The 16,642-nt window shown below is 36.8% G+C and overlaps 1 protein-coding gene across 1 annotated transcript in view; it reads right to left on the bottom strand.

Annotated features, from left to right (window-relative positions):
- The window catches only part of NCKAP1 (NCK-associated protein 1), a gene marked incomplete at its 5' end in the record, with an annotated part of 31,069 nt that extends 15,204 nt beyond the window's left edge, over positions 1–15,865 (bottom strand). The window contains 12 exons of the mRNA XM_010289092.1: positions 12–105; positions 3,886–3,983; positions 4,340–4,470; positions 4,807–5,025; positions 7,502–7,633; positions 9,656–9,795; positions 10,099–10,218; positions 11,974–12,106; positions 12,614–12,759; positions 13,569–13,627; positions 14,127–14,208; positions 15,710–15,865. Coding sequence (XP_010287394.1) covers positions 12–105; positions 3,886–3,983; positions 4,340–4,470; positions 4,807–5,025; positions 7,502–7,633; positions 9,656–9,795; positions 10,099–10,218; positions 11,974–12,106; positions 12,614–12,759; positions 13,569–13,627; positions 14,127–14,208; positions 15,710–15,865 — 1,510 coding nt within the window. The remainder of the gene's footprint in view (positions 1–11; positions 106–3,885; positions 3,984–4,339; positions 4,471–4,806; positions 5,026–7,501; positions 7,634–9,655; positions 9,796–10,098; positions 10,219–11,973; positions 12,107–12,613; positions 12,760–13,568; positions 13,628–14,126; positions 14,209–15,709) is intronic.
- Between the last annotated feature and the right edge of the window lie 777 nt (positions 15,866–16,642).

Below are 16,642 nucleotides of genomic sequence, written 5' to 3'. Positions count from 1 at the left end.
TAGTTACCCACATGATAGTCTTTTAAAGAGTGCTGCCATCTGGTCTGGCTTGTCGAAGCTGGTCCTCATTTGTGTTAGAACTTCAACATTCTCCACTACAAGTTTCTAAAGAGAAGCAAGGGTTCAGGTCAGCTATAGATTGCAGTACGTTAACAGGACAAATGCGTGGTTTAGGATATCTCAATGTGGCAGAGAGGCAACTAAACTCATGGAATACAGATGTACCCACTATGTTCTTAACAGGACTACAGTATCAGTATTATCGCTATGCACTACTCTACACAAAAGCAAGCTCTGAATCAAAAAGCAGAGGGTTAGACACCCCTTGGAACATTATTTTTATATTCAGCAATGTGCACAACTTCTTAAAAGAAGAGAATAAAACTCAGTAAAAAACAGACAATAGCTTTGCATGCTACTCAGCTTTTTATAAGAAAAGTATACATATATGATTAAAAAAGCAATTCACTAAGTAATCCATTCTTTTGGGTTGCTCCTTTCATTAGTGATGCTGTAAGGATTAGAAATTTAATGTTGGTAATATTGAAATATGGAATGAAGAGTGTAAGAATCAGATTGTTAAATCTTGGTGCAGTTTACTTGAAATTTTCTTCGACTATAATATAAGATAAAAACAAAGATATTCATTCAAGTCCCAACACCTTAGCCTGAAACAGTTAAACTCAAGTGCGGTATTTTTATGTCAGTTTGACCAAAAGAAAAGAAAATGCGTGTCTGTTTCTAATTTGTAACAGCTCTCATACATGCAACTTTTAGCATTAGGGTAAAAGTAATAACTTTCCTGAAATCGTGCTCCAAATATGGATCAGATTTAAATTGAAATTGCAGAGTTTGCATAATCACATCTATAAAATGTCAAATCCAAAAAGGGTTTCTTGCTATCTGAGGAACTTACGTTGTGCCAAGTAATATTTTTAAGCTCTCTTGAAGCAGAAATAGGTACTTCACTCTTACAAAAAAATATTTTTGCAGTTTGAATGCAAAGTACCCTATTTCAGAAATGGAAAATATGATTATGTTCTCTCTTTAGGTAGAGGACAATGCAGCTAAGTAAATTTAGGTATCTTGTGTGCTTCTGAACATTAAATGAAGAAAGTGTTTCCTTTCTTTTCAAGGAGACTTAATTTAGTTCTTTATACAGTAAACGTTGTCAAGGTAGAAAAGAACTAAAAGATGGAAGAAGAAAACAAGATAATTTGGATTGGGGGTGTCTTCCAAAGTGACTACTAGTAATTTTATTATTCAGGTGGATGCATTCCAATCCATCTCAATTACCACGCAGTACAAACAAAAGGAGCGATGAGGAGCGATCAGGTAAAAACACTATTCATCAGACATGTGGGCTGCTATAAGCCCGGAAAGTAATTTAAGATATATCATATAAAATTTTATCCCTCACACACAAACCTGCAGGGAAATTAAATTTCAGGGTAAATATTCCTATGACCAAAGGAGGAGAAAAAACCTGTACAACTAAAACTATAATGCTGCTATGAAATAAATGGTGGCCTGCCTCTACTCCCACCTCCTAGTCAAGTAGCCTGGGCAAAGCAGATCCGTTCAACAGCTTAGATCTCTCAGACTCAATTACATTGTGCCATGGTCGTGTTATTGCTGTAAGCTCAAGTCTATCCATAATCCACCCAGTCTTCCCACTTTCATTCCTCTTACCTTCAGTGAGAAGCAAGCAAAGAAATAAACTATACAAGATGTAGGAAACCAAGTACGTCCAAGAATGTGTGCACATGTGCACGCACATAAGACACACAAGATGTACTTCTATGCTGAAAGCCAAAGGAAGACTGGTTTGCACTGAAATCAAGACAGTCAATTTTGAATCAACCGATGTATCAGAACTTGGCAGATGTGTGACATTTTCATTTAAACTCCCTCAAAGCTCTCCAGAACGCAAGATTGAAGGCAATAGCCCACGCACATTGTTAGTGAGTCAAGCTTCCAGCTTTACAAAAAATAACCAGCATATTAGTTTAAGGTTTAAAAGGAACAGGCTGGAATACAGTTCAAATAGTTGCTTAAATGAGGCAAACTTCCCCTCTTCGCCCCAGTCTTAAACTGCAGATATAAAACCAACACCTGGTCCCACTGCGGGAAGCAAAGGAAGCATGTTGAACCTTACACTTAAATTCCCTCATTCTATCCTCTTTCTGCTTCCTTCCCCCAAACGCAGATGTTTCTCAGTCCTCTCTCGCTAAGCCAACTGCATCTCAGCCAGAGAGATGAACGTTTTATTACGTAATTTTTTTCCTTCAAATATGTGGTCATGCGCATGTGGATCTACATTATGTTCTGCTGAACCTTAACAGTATCAGAAAAACAAACAAACCATCTCAGAGGCAATTTAAAGTTACTTTAAAAAAAAAAATACAAATACACAGAGCTACAGTATCAATCATGCTGATTTTGAGGAAGTACGACAACTCCACAGTAATCGGACAAACACAGCAGCAACTAACAAACATCTGCCCAATGGCTTTGTTTTTTACTTGAATGTGACAGATATCATGTTCTACATAGCCAGGAGTTGCAGAATTTAACCTTAAAATCCCAGCATTCTCACCTGGAAAGTTTCATCCTAAAACTCAAAGACTGGAATGGGCATAAGGAATCAACTACCCTGTCCGGCTGGTCACTCAGGTCAGGGTTGCTGCACGCTCTTGCGGCAGCTTGGAAAGATGATCACTCCCTCTCCTTAAGCTGTGACATCAAATAAAAGGCTTCAAATCTTTTAGGGCATCATACATCCTAGCAACTCAGCCGCACTGAAATTCATAGCATTTGCAGAGAGAACAAGACCTCTGATACTGTAACATGGGATATATTAAAATACACACACTTTCAAAAGCCTGGTATGCTAATAATAATAAATTGTTGTTGAATTAAAAAATGAAAGTTCCTTAGATCTCTTAAGTATTCATGTGCATTTTTAAAAACACAGCACGCATGAACAGTTACAAAAAGACCCTTATTGCAATTAGTGGTTAAATAAATTGAAAATGATGAGATGTAATAACAACTTGGAATGAAATTTGGAAATGACACTAAAGGAGTAAGTCATATGAAAAGCAAATATATGCCAATTAGTGACATTTTAATAGTATGACTATCCTGGGAAAGTAGTACATGTTATTAAATTTATTAAAACTTCTTTCCAGAAAAGAGTTAATTACACAGGCACAAAGTGCTTCCCCTGTCATTGTTCATTGTTTTGAATACACATGCAGCTAGCTTCCTTGACATGCCCATATTTCCAGTGTTTTTTCATGGCACCAACTTCATTGCTTGTTTGTGTTGCTGTAGGTATCAGGCTTATTTATCAGAATATAGACATTTACAATAAATGGATACTGTTCAGGCTGGAGGGAAAGACATGTCTAAAACCAAGGAAAACTAACAAAGAAAAAAGACCTCAAGTCTCCCATCCATGTAAACTGAACAAAAAAAGCTAACACAAATGGTAAAGAAGGTAAGTCCTTATAGATGACTAAGATATATATGACACTTTCACACTTGAGAGTCAACAGAGTTGGGCAAGTGCTTTGCAAGTGCCAGGAGATCTTGAAAAACATTTCTCCTCCCACTCGAGGAGAGATTTGACTCCTAACTCAGGGTATCTAAACACAGAAATCAACAGAGCCTGCATGAAGTCCTGCCCATTCAGCTGTTGAAGAATGTGGGATACACACAAATGTACTGCACAATAAAAGTAAAATTCACGGCTTTATCAGTTTGTTTGATGCAGTCATTTCAAAAAGCTGGCATGCAGAAGCATAGCTATTAAATATCCTAAAGGAAGCTTAAACAGAAAACCACCTGCCTTCCCACCCACCAGTTTCCCAAGGTTACCTTAAGCTCAGCAACCTGTGAAGAAATGTGCCACATCAGACTTTCACTTAGGAACTTCATGCCGTATGGTCCCAGAAGTTCAGAAAGGGCTCTCATTTCTGAGAAATAAAACAAACTGTTCTACTTCAAACATTCCTTCCTCAGTTATTTGATGCCCATCATGTATCTAGCAATGGTGTTTTAATTGCAAAACTATTTTACCACACAGTAGAACTTTAGATACAAGAACTAGTACCGTAATTGAACTGAAGCAGCAGTCACCAACACATCATACGCCTCTCTCTAACTTAAAAGCAACAACCCTACTTTGGCCAAAAATAGGAAAAGTGAGCTCCCTCAAGACAGAGGCAGCACAAACAAAAGGTACTTAAAATACCACTGAAGGTTAACAAATGCTCTCTGTAATAGAATACAATAACTATCCCTCACAATTAGTAAAAACATCAAAGTTTACCTGATATGTCAGAGTATTCCTCAGCATTAAATGTTAATTCACTTTCTGTAGGCAAATTCACAAATGCCTTCATGGCTGGAAAATAGGCTATGTGACCGTTGCTGACTTGCCGTAGCAAAGTTTCCAAATACCTTATCAGAAAGGGAAAAAGTTTTAGATGAAAAGACACATGGTCATAGATACTCTATACAGATGAAGTATACTTGTGTGACAAGGGACAGCATAGCCTATAGACTACTTTCATAGTTCAACTGATAGCTGTATCTTAATCTACATCTCCTCCCCTATAAAAAGGGAATTTCATAATAGGCAAATCTTAAAGTGCTTTTAACAGGTATAAGGAGAAGGAAACTGTCAAGCTAGAAGCTTAAGCAAATTTCAAACAACTCCACTTCTCCAATTCCAGATTTTTAATTGAATAAAAATAACATAAAAAACTTGTAACAAGTGCTCATATAATTACTTACCAATTTGTGTACAGACTGGTAATGGTTGGCTCACCGTGACTATCTAAATGCTGGGTTTGCTGAAGCAGAACATTATTAAATACTCGTGTAATGTCGATCTGTACATAATTTTCTATTGACTGGAGGACTGTCATATAGGCTCTTACACTGGTTAGCAGCTCTGAAGGCTTTGCAATCTCTTGTGTTGCTTGATTATACATAGTCATTCCAACAATTGACCTTTTAGAAACAAAAAAATTGGAAACCAAAAAATTGCATTTATTAGTAAAATTAAACAGAGACAGAGATGCAGCTAGAAATACGACTTCATATTCAAAGCTTTTATCTGAATACTTCTCCAAACTCTTCATCAATGCATGTACTATACCAGGACTTTAAAAAATAGTTCTAGATGCCAAAGACAACTGTATTCATGGTTCCAGCAAAAATGTCATGAGACTGTAAGAATACTCACTGAGTATTTTTAAAATAAAGCTCCCCCCCCATATATATAAGGGCAATCCACAATGTGGAAGACTTATATTACAACTACCTTGGTAAATGAATTAATGTTAGAAGCCTTTTAAAATGCAGAACTGGGAAATGCAAGAGCAATGATGTATTAAAGTGTTCAAAGCATGTTAACTAAGGCAAAAATTCATTGACCAAAGTTACTGTCAGAGTTGTAGTTTGAAGTATCTGTAAAGAAATGTTTTAGTTATAAATTAAGTTTGAATTGAAAATTTTCAAAGCAAAACTTCTATCTTGTGTTGCTTTGCATAAGTATTTAAAGGCATATCTGATTATCTCGTGATATTAACTATGCCCACTGTACTTGAGTGCATAAATTTTGTAAGATGCAGACCATATTATATAATCTTTTTGCCTCAGCTCACGCAGTATTAAAACAAAAATCTCATAGTTATCTTGAAAGATGTCATCTCTTTTGCAATACAGATAGCTTTCCTCGAGCATGGTTTTTTTTTTTAAATTACATTTTAACTGTTTTAAATAACTTTTCAAGAAAGTTATCAGAAGCTCTGCTTTCAACAGCTAATGCTTCTCGGCAAGTATCCTGTAAGCAGATACAAGGAAATATTTTTATATCATTTGGTAGGTAAGCTTCAGTTATATCTGTATAGACAATTTTAAAAACTTGGGTATAACTTAAGCAAATAAATAGAACATCTTATTAATGAAAAAACCCTTTAGCTGACGCAGTTATTTCTATCTTTAGTTAAAAAATCAAGAAATTGCAGGACATACTTTGATTTGTTCAAATTCTCACTATAAATAAAACCAGGCTTCTAATAATAGATGTCCTATACATCAGGCTAGCTTTCAAGCTAGATCAGAACTGCACAAAGGATTGTATATGCCCTTTTAACATAAATGGACGTGGACTTTACTCAGTATCTCACTGAAACCAGGCCCTCAAGCAAACTACATCAGCGGGTCCTTAAAGCAAACAAAGTCTTCTTAGTAAACAAATACTTGCTGTAGTATTAATTTTAGGCTTATAATGGTCTCAGACTTTCAGATCTAAGCTTTTGAGTGGTATGTACTTCTCAAAGGCAGAACAGCAACAAAACAAAAAAAGAAATTGGTAGTTTACTACCTTCAGAGGTGAACGAGATGAGCTGTTCCGGAGGAGAACATCAGCTTATTTAAGTAACTTTGTTGTTGTTGCTTGTAAATGTGTAAATAAGTATTTTCACAAGGTTACTTCCAAAACAGTCTCTCTTTTGTTTTAAAATCAATTCAAAATTGGCATTATTACAAGATTAAGTGCCATAATAATAAGCTCTAGTCCAATCATACATGAAACAGACCAGGTTAAAACAGTAAACAAAGAAAACTCCAAACACTGAAACACTAACACTTTATTTAAAGGTAAACTGCAAGCCTTTGGAAGAAATAGCACTTAAATATCTGAAAAATCATAATAAATTGAACATTTATTCTCTTTGGCTAGCAAATCTCATTTCTCTCATGGGGCAAGAAAAAGGAACACGGTCTCTGAAAGTCATCTGCCTATGGCTTCAGCCCCAAATCACAAGCCAAACCCTGCAAAACTAAAAAACTAAGCACGAGTGACCAACATTGGTCAAAGTTCATAAACCTGAAGATTACAGCTGACTTCTTATAAAGTCATGACATAACCTTCACTTTTATGCCACCTTGTCTTACTTGAAAGATGGAGTGCTGTAGTGACCTATATTATGTCTTGATGATTAAAACTTTAAGTCTTTATACCCTGCTTGGAATGTGTAACTAATAATCTTTGGCATAAAATACAACTATGATAACTGGCTGTTTTAATATGAAATCCTCTCCAGAAGCTGCCATTTGCCTATTCCTGTAAATAACAATGGGAAGATCAGGGTAAGAACAGACAGGAATATCAAGTGGCAACACTTCTTATTTTAACAAAAAAAGTTTTTTGTTGTACAAAATACACAGGACTAGGAATGCAAGATCAGGCTGTTAAATAAGTGATATGCATTTCAATATGTTTTGTTTTAAAATAGGAACTAACAATTGTGTATGTGTGCACATATAACTGAACTGTCATTTTAGTCAGAATTTGATTTATGACTTTCACAAGTCACCTTTAAAAACTAGTTTTATGCAGTAAGTAAACAATACTTCCAACAATAAATCAGCAAAGACTTATCTTGCATATGAATATTTCTAGCTTTACAATATTTCTTACTTGGTAAAGCGGATTTCCAGGTGAGATGTTAAGTATTCTCTTGGGGTAAACGTGTGTTCCCAAACCACCATGTTTGGAACGTAATTGATTGAGAAGCAGAGCTCAGAAAGTGCAGTGTGCAGTTTGTCCAGGCTGTAAAAAGAGGCAACAAGAAATTAAGAAAAAATATTTAATGCAACATAAATGTGTATTATCATGGAAAGCACACACTGGATGGAAGATGTCTCAAGAGCAGGAACAACTCTAATTTCCTTTCATTATCTTTTTCTGCTCTGAGACAGTTTTCTAGCTTATTTAAATACATTACTTTGGGTAAGAACACATCCTACAACTGCATACTGATCTGCATCACACACAGCGATGAGAGATATATATAAAAAATATGTATTAAAAAAATGTATATTTTTCCCCTCAAAAAGAACATTCTGTTAAGGTGTTTTTTTCATAACTGAACTAAGCAATACAAGTAACGTTTGCTACTAGCCAGTACTAAAAAATTAAAAATACTGGGGGAGAGATCTTCAGCTACAAGCAAGTTCTTTACCCTCAACTTCTCTAGTCTTTACAGTTCTCTGATGTTTGGTTGTTGTAACTGTTGCAAAACCACTTCCCTTTCAGCAGTGTGTGTGTTTAGGCACTCCCAGCCACAACACTAAACATTAATGTTTCCTTTTCTTAGCTTCCTTCCTCTTCATACTTTTATCACTCTACCATCTTGTCCTCTGATCTCTCCTAACAGTTATCTTCTACCTTTTCCTCCCCTATCACGTCTTACACCTCAAACTTAAATTTATTAATCTTTCCTCTTATCTCTTTCTGGTGGGTTTTTCGGTTTTGTTACTGATTTGCCGGTGTCCGCAATTTTTCTATAGCCACTAACAAGGAAACCTTCCCCCATTGGTACAAGCACTGGAGCCTCAACTCCATCCCAGCGGCTGAAGACAGCACACAGCCTTTCATCGGCCAGAACTTCCAACCCAGCCTGTACTTCACCTAGTTAACAGTGTTAAAGCAAGGCAGAATTGAAGATGCCATCCACTCCCACCTCTGCAACAATTCATACAGAATCACAGAATAGTTTGGCTTGGAAGGGACCTTCAAAGGTCATCTAGTCCACCCCCCCTGCAGGGAGCAGGGACATCTGCAACTACAGCAGGTTGCTCAGAGCCCCGTCCAACCCAACCTGGGATGGTTCCAGGGATGGGGCAGCTACCACCTCTCTGGGCATCCTGGGCCAGCGTTTCACCACCCTCATCGTAACAAATTTCTTTCTTATATCTAGCCTCTTTTAGTTTAAAACCATTAACCCTTGTCGTGTTGCAACAGGCCCTGCTAAAAAGTCTGTCCCCACCTTTCTTATAGGCCCCCATTGAGTACTGGCAGGCGGCAATAAGGTCTCCCCAGAGTCTTCTCTTCTCCAGGCTGAACAACCCCAGCTCTCCCAGCCTGTCCTCACAGCAGAGCTGTTCCAGCCCTCGGAGCATTTCTGTGGCCTCCTCTGGACCCTCTCCAACAGGTCCATGTCTTTCCTGTGCTGAGGGCTCCAGAGCTGGACACATCACCGCAGATGGGGTCTCCCACCAGAATGGAGCAGAGGGGCAGAATCCCCTCCTTCCACCTGCTGGCCACACTGCTTTTGACACAGCCCAGGACACAGTTGGCCTTCTGGGCTGTGAGCGCACCTTGCCAGCTCCTGTCCAGCTTTTCACCCACCAGTACCCGCAAGTCCTTCTGGGCAGGGCTGCTCTTGATCCCTTCATCCCCCAGCCTGTACTGATACCGGGGTTGCCCCGATCCAGGGCCAGGACCCTGCACTGGGCCTTGTTGAACCTCACGAGGTTCACACAGGCCCATTTCTCAAGCCTGTAATATGACTATGCAGGAGACCTAGCTACAGGACAAGGATGCTTTCTGTTTAGGAAAGGAAACAGCTGAGGGGATAAATTCAAGGGATACACATTCCTATTGCTTTATGTAACTGAATTCAGTCTCTATACAAGCTACAGAAGCATCATATGCTCACAAACAATAAAGTTGTTGTATTTACAGTCAATTAAACTTACTCAAATAAATTAAGCAAGAAGCATTCAACAGGCAAAGCACACACGTTTTGACTTGGGATTCAAGGTGAAAGGAACAGAAGAGGCAGCTTACTTTGTCACAACCAATCTGTTTTTCCTCATGCTTTCTACTCCTGGTTTCTCCCTTTCAGGTTCTCCTTTCTTTCCAGTCTGTTTTTTTGACTTTTTGTTCACTGCTTGACTGATGGTTTTGGCACAATGCTTTGGCAGCAACTAGTAAACAAAAAGAAACAGACCCTGCAAATTAAAATCCAACTTTTTGGCAGCCATGAGATACAAAATAAGCTTATGGTCCAGGTGGAGACTTCATCACACAAGTACCACCTTCTTCCTTTGACTACTAACTACACAATCCTAATATTAAAAAGTCTTCCTCAAATCACTTTCCATTTTATAAACAGAGAAATTCCCCAAAACAGAGAAAAAAATTGAACAGGAAATATAACCATAAAAATTCAGAAAGTTGAACAGAGAAAAATCTCAAAGGAGAATTAACAGAGACACAACCACACTCACCTGATCACTCAGTGTACATTGTTCTGTGCAAATATCTGTGATAAGATTTCGAGCTTGCTTAGCCATTTCATCCAAGAACATGTTACATAAGGAAAGACTACGATCTCCAATATGGTGTCGCTGTTAAAGAAGAAAAAACACCAGGAAGTCTGATTTTCAGTTTCCTGTTAGTCCTACAATAGTCACACACAACACACTGTACTGCAGATAACAGTTCACTAAATCGTGTAACACGAGGGTATGAGAAATAATAAATTAATAAGTCCTCAATAATCTCAGCTCCAGGATTTATTTATCTATCTAATTTTTTGGGAAGCAACTTGAACCATAAAATTTTCAAAGTCACTGACATGGCATATTATAATTTGAAACATTTTGCTTGCCATATCTTGCAAAACATTTTCTGTAAAAGGAGGCAAAACATATTTTAAAAAGTAGGTTTTCATGTTTAACTTTGGACCGAATCTACTTTAATGTGTCCAATACTCAAGGTTTCTGTGAATCTCCTCGCCATTAAATTGTACCAGTACTAAATCTAGGAGAAAAAGAGCATGCAACTCAAGCTACAGAGAAAGCACAGTGTCCTTCATACCACTGAAAAAGTCAATAATGAAGCCCTGATGCATTCATTTCTGGAGTCAGCTCCTTTGTCACTGGATCTGCACAAACATAGGCTCTGTCTCATTGAAATTCTTCTTTCACTACCAATGTTTACTGTCTAACAGCCACACACTGTCTAACCACACACTGTACAGTGTACAGCAAAGATTATTTTTCCAAAATGGTAACAGTTACCAAGTCATACAATTCACATACTGAATTCAAAGTTCTGCTGGTTGTGGCAAAATGTGCTTGCTGCAGCTGAATTCACAGTAACTAGCATAGAGTGGACTTTGGCTACTGATTCCTTACTGTTACTGTAATTGTTCTGAAAGACATCTCTTGTCCTGAAAGGAAGCTTTCCTGGAAACTTTTTAGTGGTTGTCTGGTATAAATAGAGTTTGCAGCTGTTTAAAGCAAAGTATACAGGGAAAATAATGATATAGACATAATACTGAAATGAAGTTTAACAGAAGAGGATTTAATGTTTAAATAAGAAAAACCAACATCACAACCAAGAGTACAATAGCTCTTATTCATCTAATTGTTTCAGATGAACACTGTTAGGAATGAAAGCCCACTTTTCATGAGCACTACACAAAACTGGCCAACCCAACCCCCTGGAGTCATTCCAAAGCCAATGGACAGACAGGAAATGTATTAGAGGATGTATTTCATTACAACAAAAACAGAAATAATTTCTTCAGAATCAAACGACTTCCTTTAACAAAGGGAACACTTCTTTAAGCAACAGCCTGCATTTTTTAATTTATAATTCTAACCAAAGAGGGCTGGCATTAACCGGTTCTTACCAAAACAAATGCTTGCATTATATTATGTATCGCTTTGGATTTTTTTTTTTACTCTTACTGAAGAAACACTATCTACAACAAGCCTCCCTATTTCCTTTTAATAACTATGAGTTTATAAACCATTTGAAAGAAAACTGTTAGGCTTCTAAGTTTTAATAGGCATAGAGTATTTGCTAGCATATAAACCTGAATGACAGCAGAAAAATCTTCTAACCTTTGTACCTTAGTTTAATCTCTCTTTACAGCAAAGATTATAATGCTTATTCACTTCAGAAAAGGATTTTGAGATCTATGGGTGAAGAATCACATAAGAAGGTATCTACTTCTTTACCTCCCTTTTCACCACTCTCCTCTCTTAAATCTTATATTGCCATAACAAACACCTTCTTGCAGTGTTCAGCTCTAGTCCTCTCTACTTGAAAGGAGAGATGAAAATAACTAAAACAATATATTTAAAAATTACCTCTTCTGGACATAGTTCATGGGTACAGCTCATAAAATGAGTACAAAGCAGTGGGAATGCAATTGAGTATCTTGATTGAGAAGGAAGCTCCAAACACTGCTGAAACATCTTCTCAAAAGCACGACTATAAAAGCTGATCAGAAATAGACATTTAAATAGAATACATACATAATTTTGCTGCAAATAAAGTATACTTCATGCAAATCAAACATGCTGTTAGTTTCAAATTTGTAGTTATACCAAAAACTGCATCATGCTTTCAAAGAAGTTTGTTTTCTGCATTCACTTCTTATGCATTTTATTTGCATCTCTCTCTATTATTATCATCATCATCATCATCATCGTATTTTGATTCTGGTGTTTGCCACATAGGTACTGCAAAAACTTGCACCCTTTGCAAAAATGTATTAAGGAAGACTCTTGCAAATGACCCCAGATCAATTATGTGACTGCTTGAAGAATCTCTCTGACAGACCTTCAGAAATACCTTCATCAAGCTAATTCTGATGGAAACCACAAATTTAATTGATTCTCCCACCGGCCTATCTTCCTACAAACTTTGCTATTTAAACATTACACATGTGAGGACAATCCAAACAATAAATAATATAAACCATCTACAGTCAGGTTAGTAACATACCAAAATATAGAAAGATCTGAGGTTTCAACCAACATCTCCACCAAAGAATCTACCATTTTTGTGTGGAAAATGATTGTGTTCATCATTTTTCCTAGTTCTCTGTGGTCTGCAAGACTAAGCGAAGCTTTAGAAACGCTGGTGTAGGCCTGGGAAGAAACAAGAAAACTTTTATGTTATATCTACAGCTGCTTTTTCGAAAGTTCAATTGCTATTGCCCAATAGAAATGTTAAATACTGATTATACTATGCATAGGACACCTGTGTACTTAAAGACCATGGGTAGACTGTTTTATCTTTCCACTATAGCTTAAGAAAAGCAAACTGCCTTTCAATGAAGTCTCCAAATGTCATTTGAATACGACACCAATTGACAGATAAACTGTAGAGCAAATGTATTGGCAAAACACAAACATGCACCTGTGAGCTTCCACTTTTAACAATCAGTTTCTGGAAAGCAAGAATAAGAATGTCCATTTTGAAAATGTAAAAATAACATGTCTACGTAATCTCAAAACAACTGATTTACAGCCTAAACAGTATTCTCCCCTTTTAATTAAGTGAATTGAAGATACTGTTACTGTAACGCACAGGAGCGATCTCACTGAACATCATTTTCTCACTGAACAGTCTCTACCTTCGCTTGGCTGGGCAGGCCAAGAATCACACCCCGTACAGCGCACAGCCGCCAACAAACTGCTCATCCTCAACACATTCTATTTCCGAACTGTTACAAACACCCCAAAGGATGATTTGTAAAAAGTATGCAATGCAGACAAAGTTACATCAAAATGTAGCAACTTATCTGCTCAAGTATTTGCTTGATTTTAAAGGGGTTGGTTATTCTTAAATAGCCTGTCATCCACCTGCAGTGTGAGAGTAATCTAGAAGAGCAGTAATATATTAAACATTTTGGTTTTAAGTTAGTGACGTGTCACACACATTTACAAAGTCTTACCTGCAGTCTAAACCAATCTAATCTCATTCCTCTGAAGTCAAATACCTCTCCGTCTTCAACTGCATCAGGGAAAAAAAAAACACAGAACATAAAATTTTTAAGAAAACAACTTCAAATTCAGATATGCTACATCAGACCTTCTAAAAAACCCCAAAGTACTCAAGAATTACTTGGAAACTGAACCTCATGCTTTTACCTAAAAAAGAAAAAAAAAAAAAAAAAAAATTTTCTAAACTATTTACCTAAAATTTCTATCCAGCACAGCCATACTAATAAGAATTCAAACATCTGGATGAAAACATGTGTAACATGCTTTCTAAATTGAAAGGTAGGATTACTTCCCAATAGCATTCTTCAAAAGCTCTATCTCTATAGAGCTGCCCTGGAAAAGGGACACACAACAAGCAGCAGATACCATAACAAGGGAAAAATAAGAGAACAAATTCAATTTATGCAAGTTACCTGCTTCTACTGATTGCATGAAACAAAAAAGGTAATGAAGCTTTCCAAAGGAATCATCCATTCTGTTACCATTTTCCCAAGTTCATTTAAATTTACCTTGTTTCACGCTTAGTGAAGTCATCGTGTTTACAAAGGAGGACATGATGATTGATTCATCCTCTGGGCACACTGAAAGATTCTAAAATATATGTTGTTGCTATTACTATTTCAAACTTGGTTTATGAAACAATGTCAACGCCCAGGCCCAATTTATCAGCTATACTCTGAAACGTACAAAAACTTACACATGGTAACTTAATGGAATATTTCAAATAGCGCTATTTAACAGCTTTCACTTTTTAATTCACTGGTTGATGAAAATTACCCAGAAAAGGTTCTTCCAAACCAACATCTGCTCAAAACAGAAAAATGCATCAGTAAATGTGCCCATGCATTTTCAGGCTGTAGTCGTTTACAAAATGGACACCAAGCATTTTCGTGTTAGACATCAGACACCAAACATTTTTCTGACCTCTACAGGCACCTGATCTGTCTGCAAAGCAAATGTGGCCACGGCAAGATGTAACAGCGCCCACATCAGCATCACTTTGCTTCCCACAAAACCCTCTCACAACAGTTTAACTAACATTGACTTCAATGATTGAGATCACCTGAAAAATGGACGATCAAGTTTTCAAATGTTACAAAATGCAACAGTTCACGAAAAAGCAGTTTCAGCAACAGATAAGATCATATTTCTATTAATACAATACAGAAGTTTCTCATAATCCAGCTATGACTAACATTTTAACCTAAAAGCTGAACGAAAAATCCAAATTATGACTTGATCATTTGTCTACTCTTGTGCTTGATACATGTTATGAATTAATTACAGCTAAAATACAAGGCAATTTTTTCCTCATTTCAGTTTGATCCTAAGGATTATCCTATCTAAACACAGAACACTTGTGCCACTTGTACAGCATTTAGAAGTCATTCACTAAATCCAGGAAATAATTTCCCAGGAATCAATGATGCAAGTCAAAAATATTTAATTCTGTCGCTCTAAAAAAAAAAAAATAAATAAAATCTGTTAATATATAGAGTTACGAGCAAAAAAGCCCCAAATACAGTTATTGTGGTATTGAAGGTAAACCCAAGGTTTGGTAATTTAAACAGTGATACCAACTGGTATTTAAATTGTTTAAAACAGTTGGTTTAAATAAACAGTAGAGTACGTAAGTTCCACCTTCTCGTAGTTGATATAATGCTTGAAGTGTAAAATTAATTTTTGAAGAAAACAAAAAAGCTTCCAGTACAAGCTTGTCAAGTTTGAGTAGCTGACCTAGTCACAAAATTTGGGCTCCATCTAGTGGCCACTAGGGAATAAAACCAAACCACTCAGAAAGCCTATCGTTTCTTCGTCAGGCTGAGGAAGAGAAAGTTTCTACAACGCTCCTTCAGTGGCAGCACCCGTTTCATTGCCTCTAAACGTAACATTGCTTAGTAACATTTAGGGATTCATGTAGCAACCAGAAGTACAACTCTAAATCCCAGAATTAAGCAGTAAATTGATCTGCCTTATTCCATAAAGGAAATCAAAAATTCGCAAACCAGGATGCGTTTCATAAAGCCATTTTTGATAAAAAGCCCTTTTTAAAGTTTTCATTTGAGAACCCAAAGCCACAGTCTTGCCATACCTGAACAAGCTCATTTAAGACCACTGCATCAAAGCCAGAGAGATACTGTACATAGTATCTCTGCATCACTGGTCCGTATTTTCGCACGTGCGCTCTGAGCTCCTCCATGTAGAATATTAGCTCGGCTATGTGTCTAGGCAAGAAGACAAGCAAAAGCTTACAAATATGAAACACGCAAAATATTAAAACCGATTTCTATCAGTGGAATACTTCTCAAGGAGATTTCCTCCTATACCTTCCTTTTAAAACTATTATTATTATTAGGTAATCTGTATGAAAATACTTGTTCACACTGTAAAATAAGCTTATGTGGGTAATTTTCTCTGCAAAGTAAAACCCACTCAACAGAAGATAAGCTAGCAGGATACCATCACAGTAATCCTCAAAGGTTTGTATAACTATCCACTTTTTTTTTTTAATAAAAAGCCCTTCTATAATGCTCAATTTCAAAAAAGTTCTTCTCAAAAAGTGCTTCAATCCAAAAAATACAATTTAATAACTGCTTTTCTGTAATTTATTTATTTTTTAAACCATGATGATGGTTAAATACTTTCACACTTTGTTTCAGGGAAGCTCTGGCACATCCATCCCTCCCTAACACCAGTGAAGAAAACCCAAGGTTTTCCTACTCCAGCTTTAGAAACAGCCTTGTGATTGCCACTTGATTGCAACAACTGTTGCAGTCAACACACAGACTTTCAGTTCAACCCTGTGTTCAATACTCTTGAAAACAACTCAAAGACAAGTAGTGGTCTTCTGCCTATACACATTGATAAAATCTCGTAATCCCGTTTCTCATTTTTATCTTCTGTTTATGTTGACACTAATACTGTATTTACATAATATGTCTTACCTGATTTAAAAGACAGTTTTGCTACAATACAGGAGACATTCTACCAATCAACAAATCAAACTTGTTGACTGTTTCCCCCC

The sequence above is a fragment of the Phaethon lepturus genome, unplaced genomic scaffold (assembly GCF_000687285.1).
Source record: "Phaethon lepturus isolate BGI_N335 unplaced genomic scaffold, ASM68728v1 scaffold12880, whole genome shotgun sequence".
In the NCBI taxonomy this organism is placed as follows: domain Eukaryota; kingdom Metazoa; phylum Chordata; class Aves; order Phaethontiformes; family Phaethontidae; genus Phaethon; species Phaethon lepturus.
The sequence above is the reverse complement of the archived record's forward strand: the minus strand, read 5'-3'. Positions and strand labels throughout refer to the sequence as shown.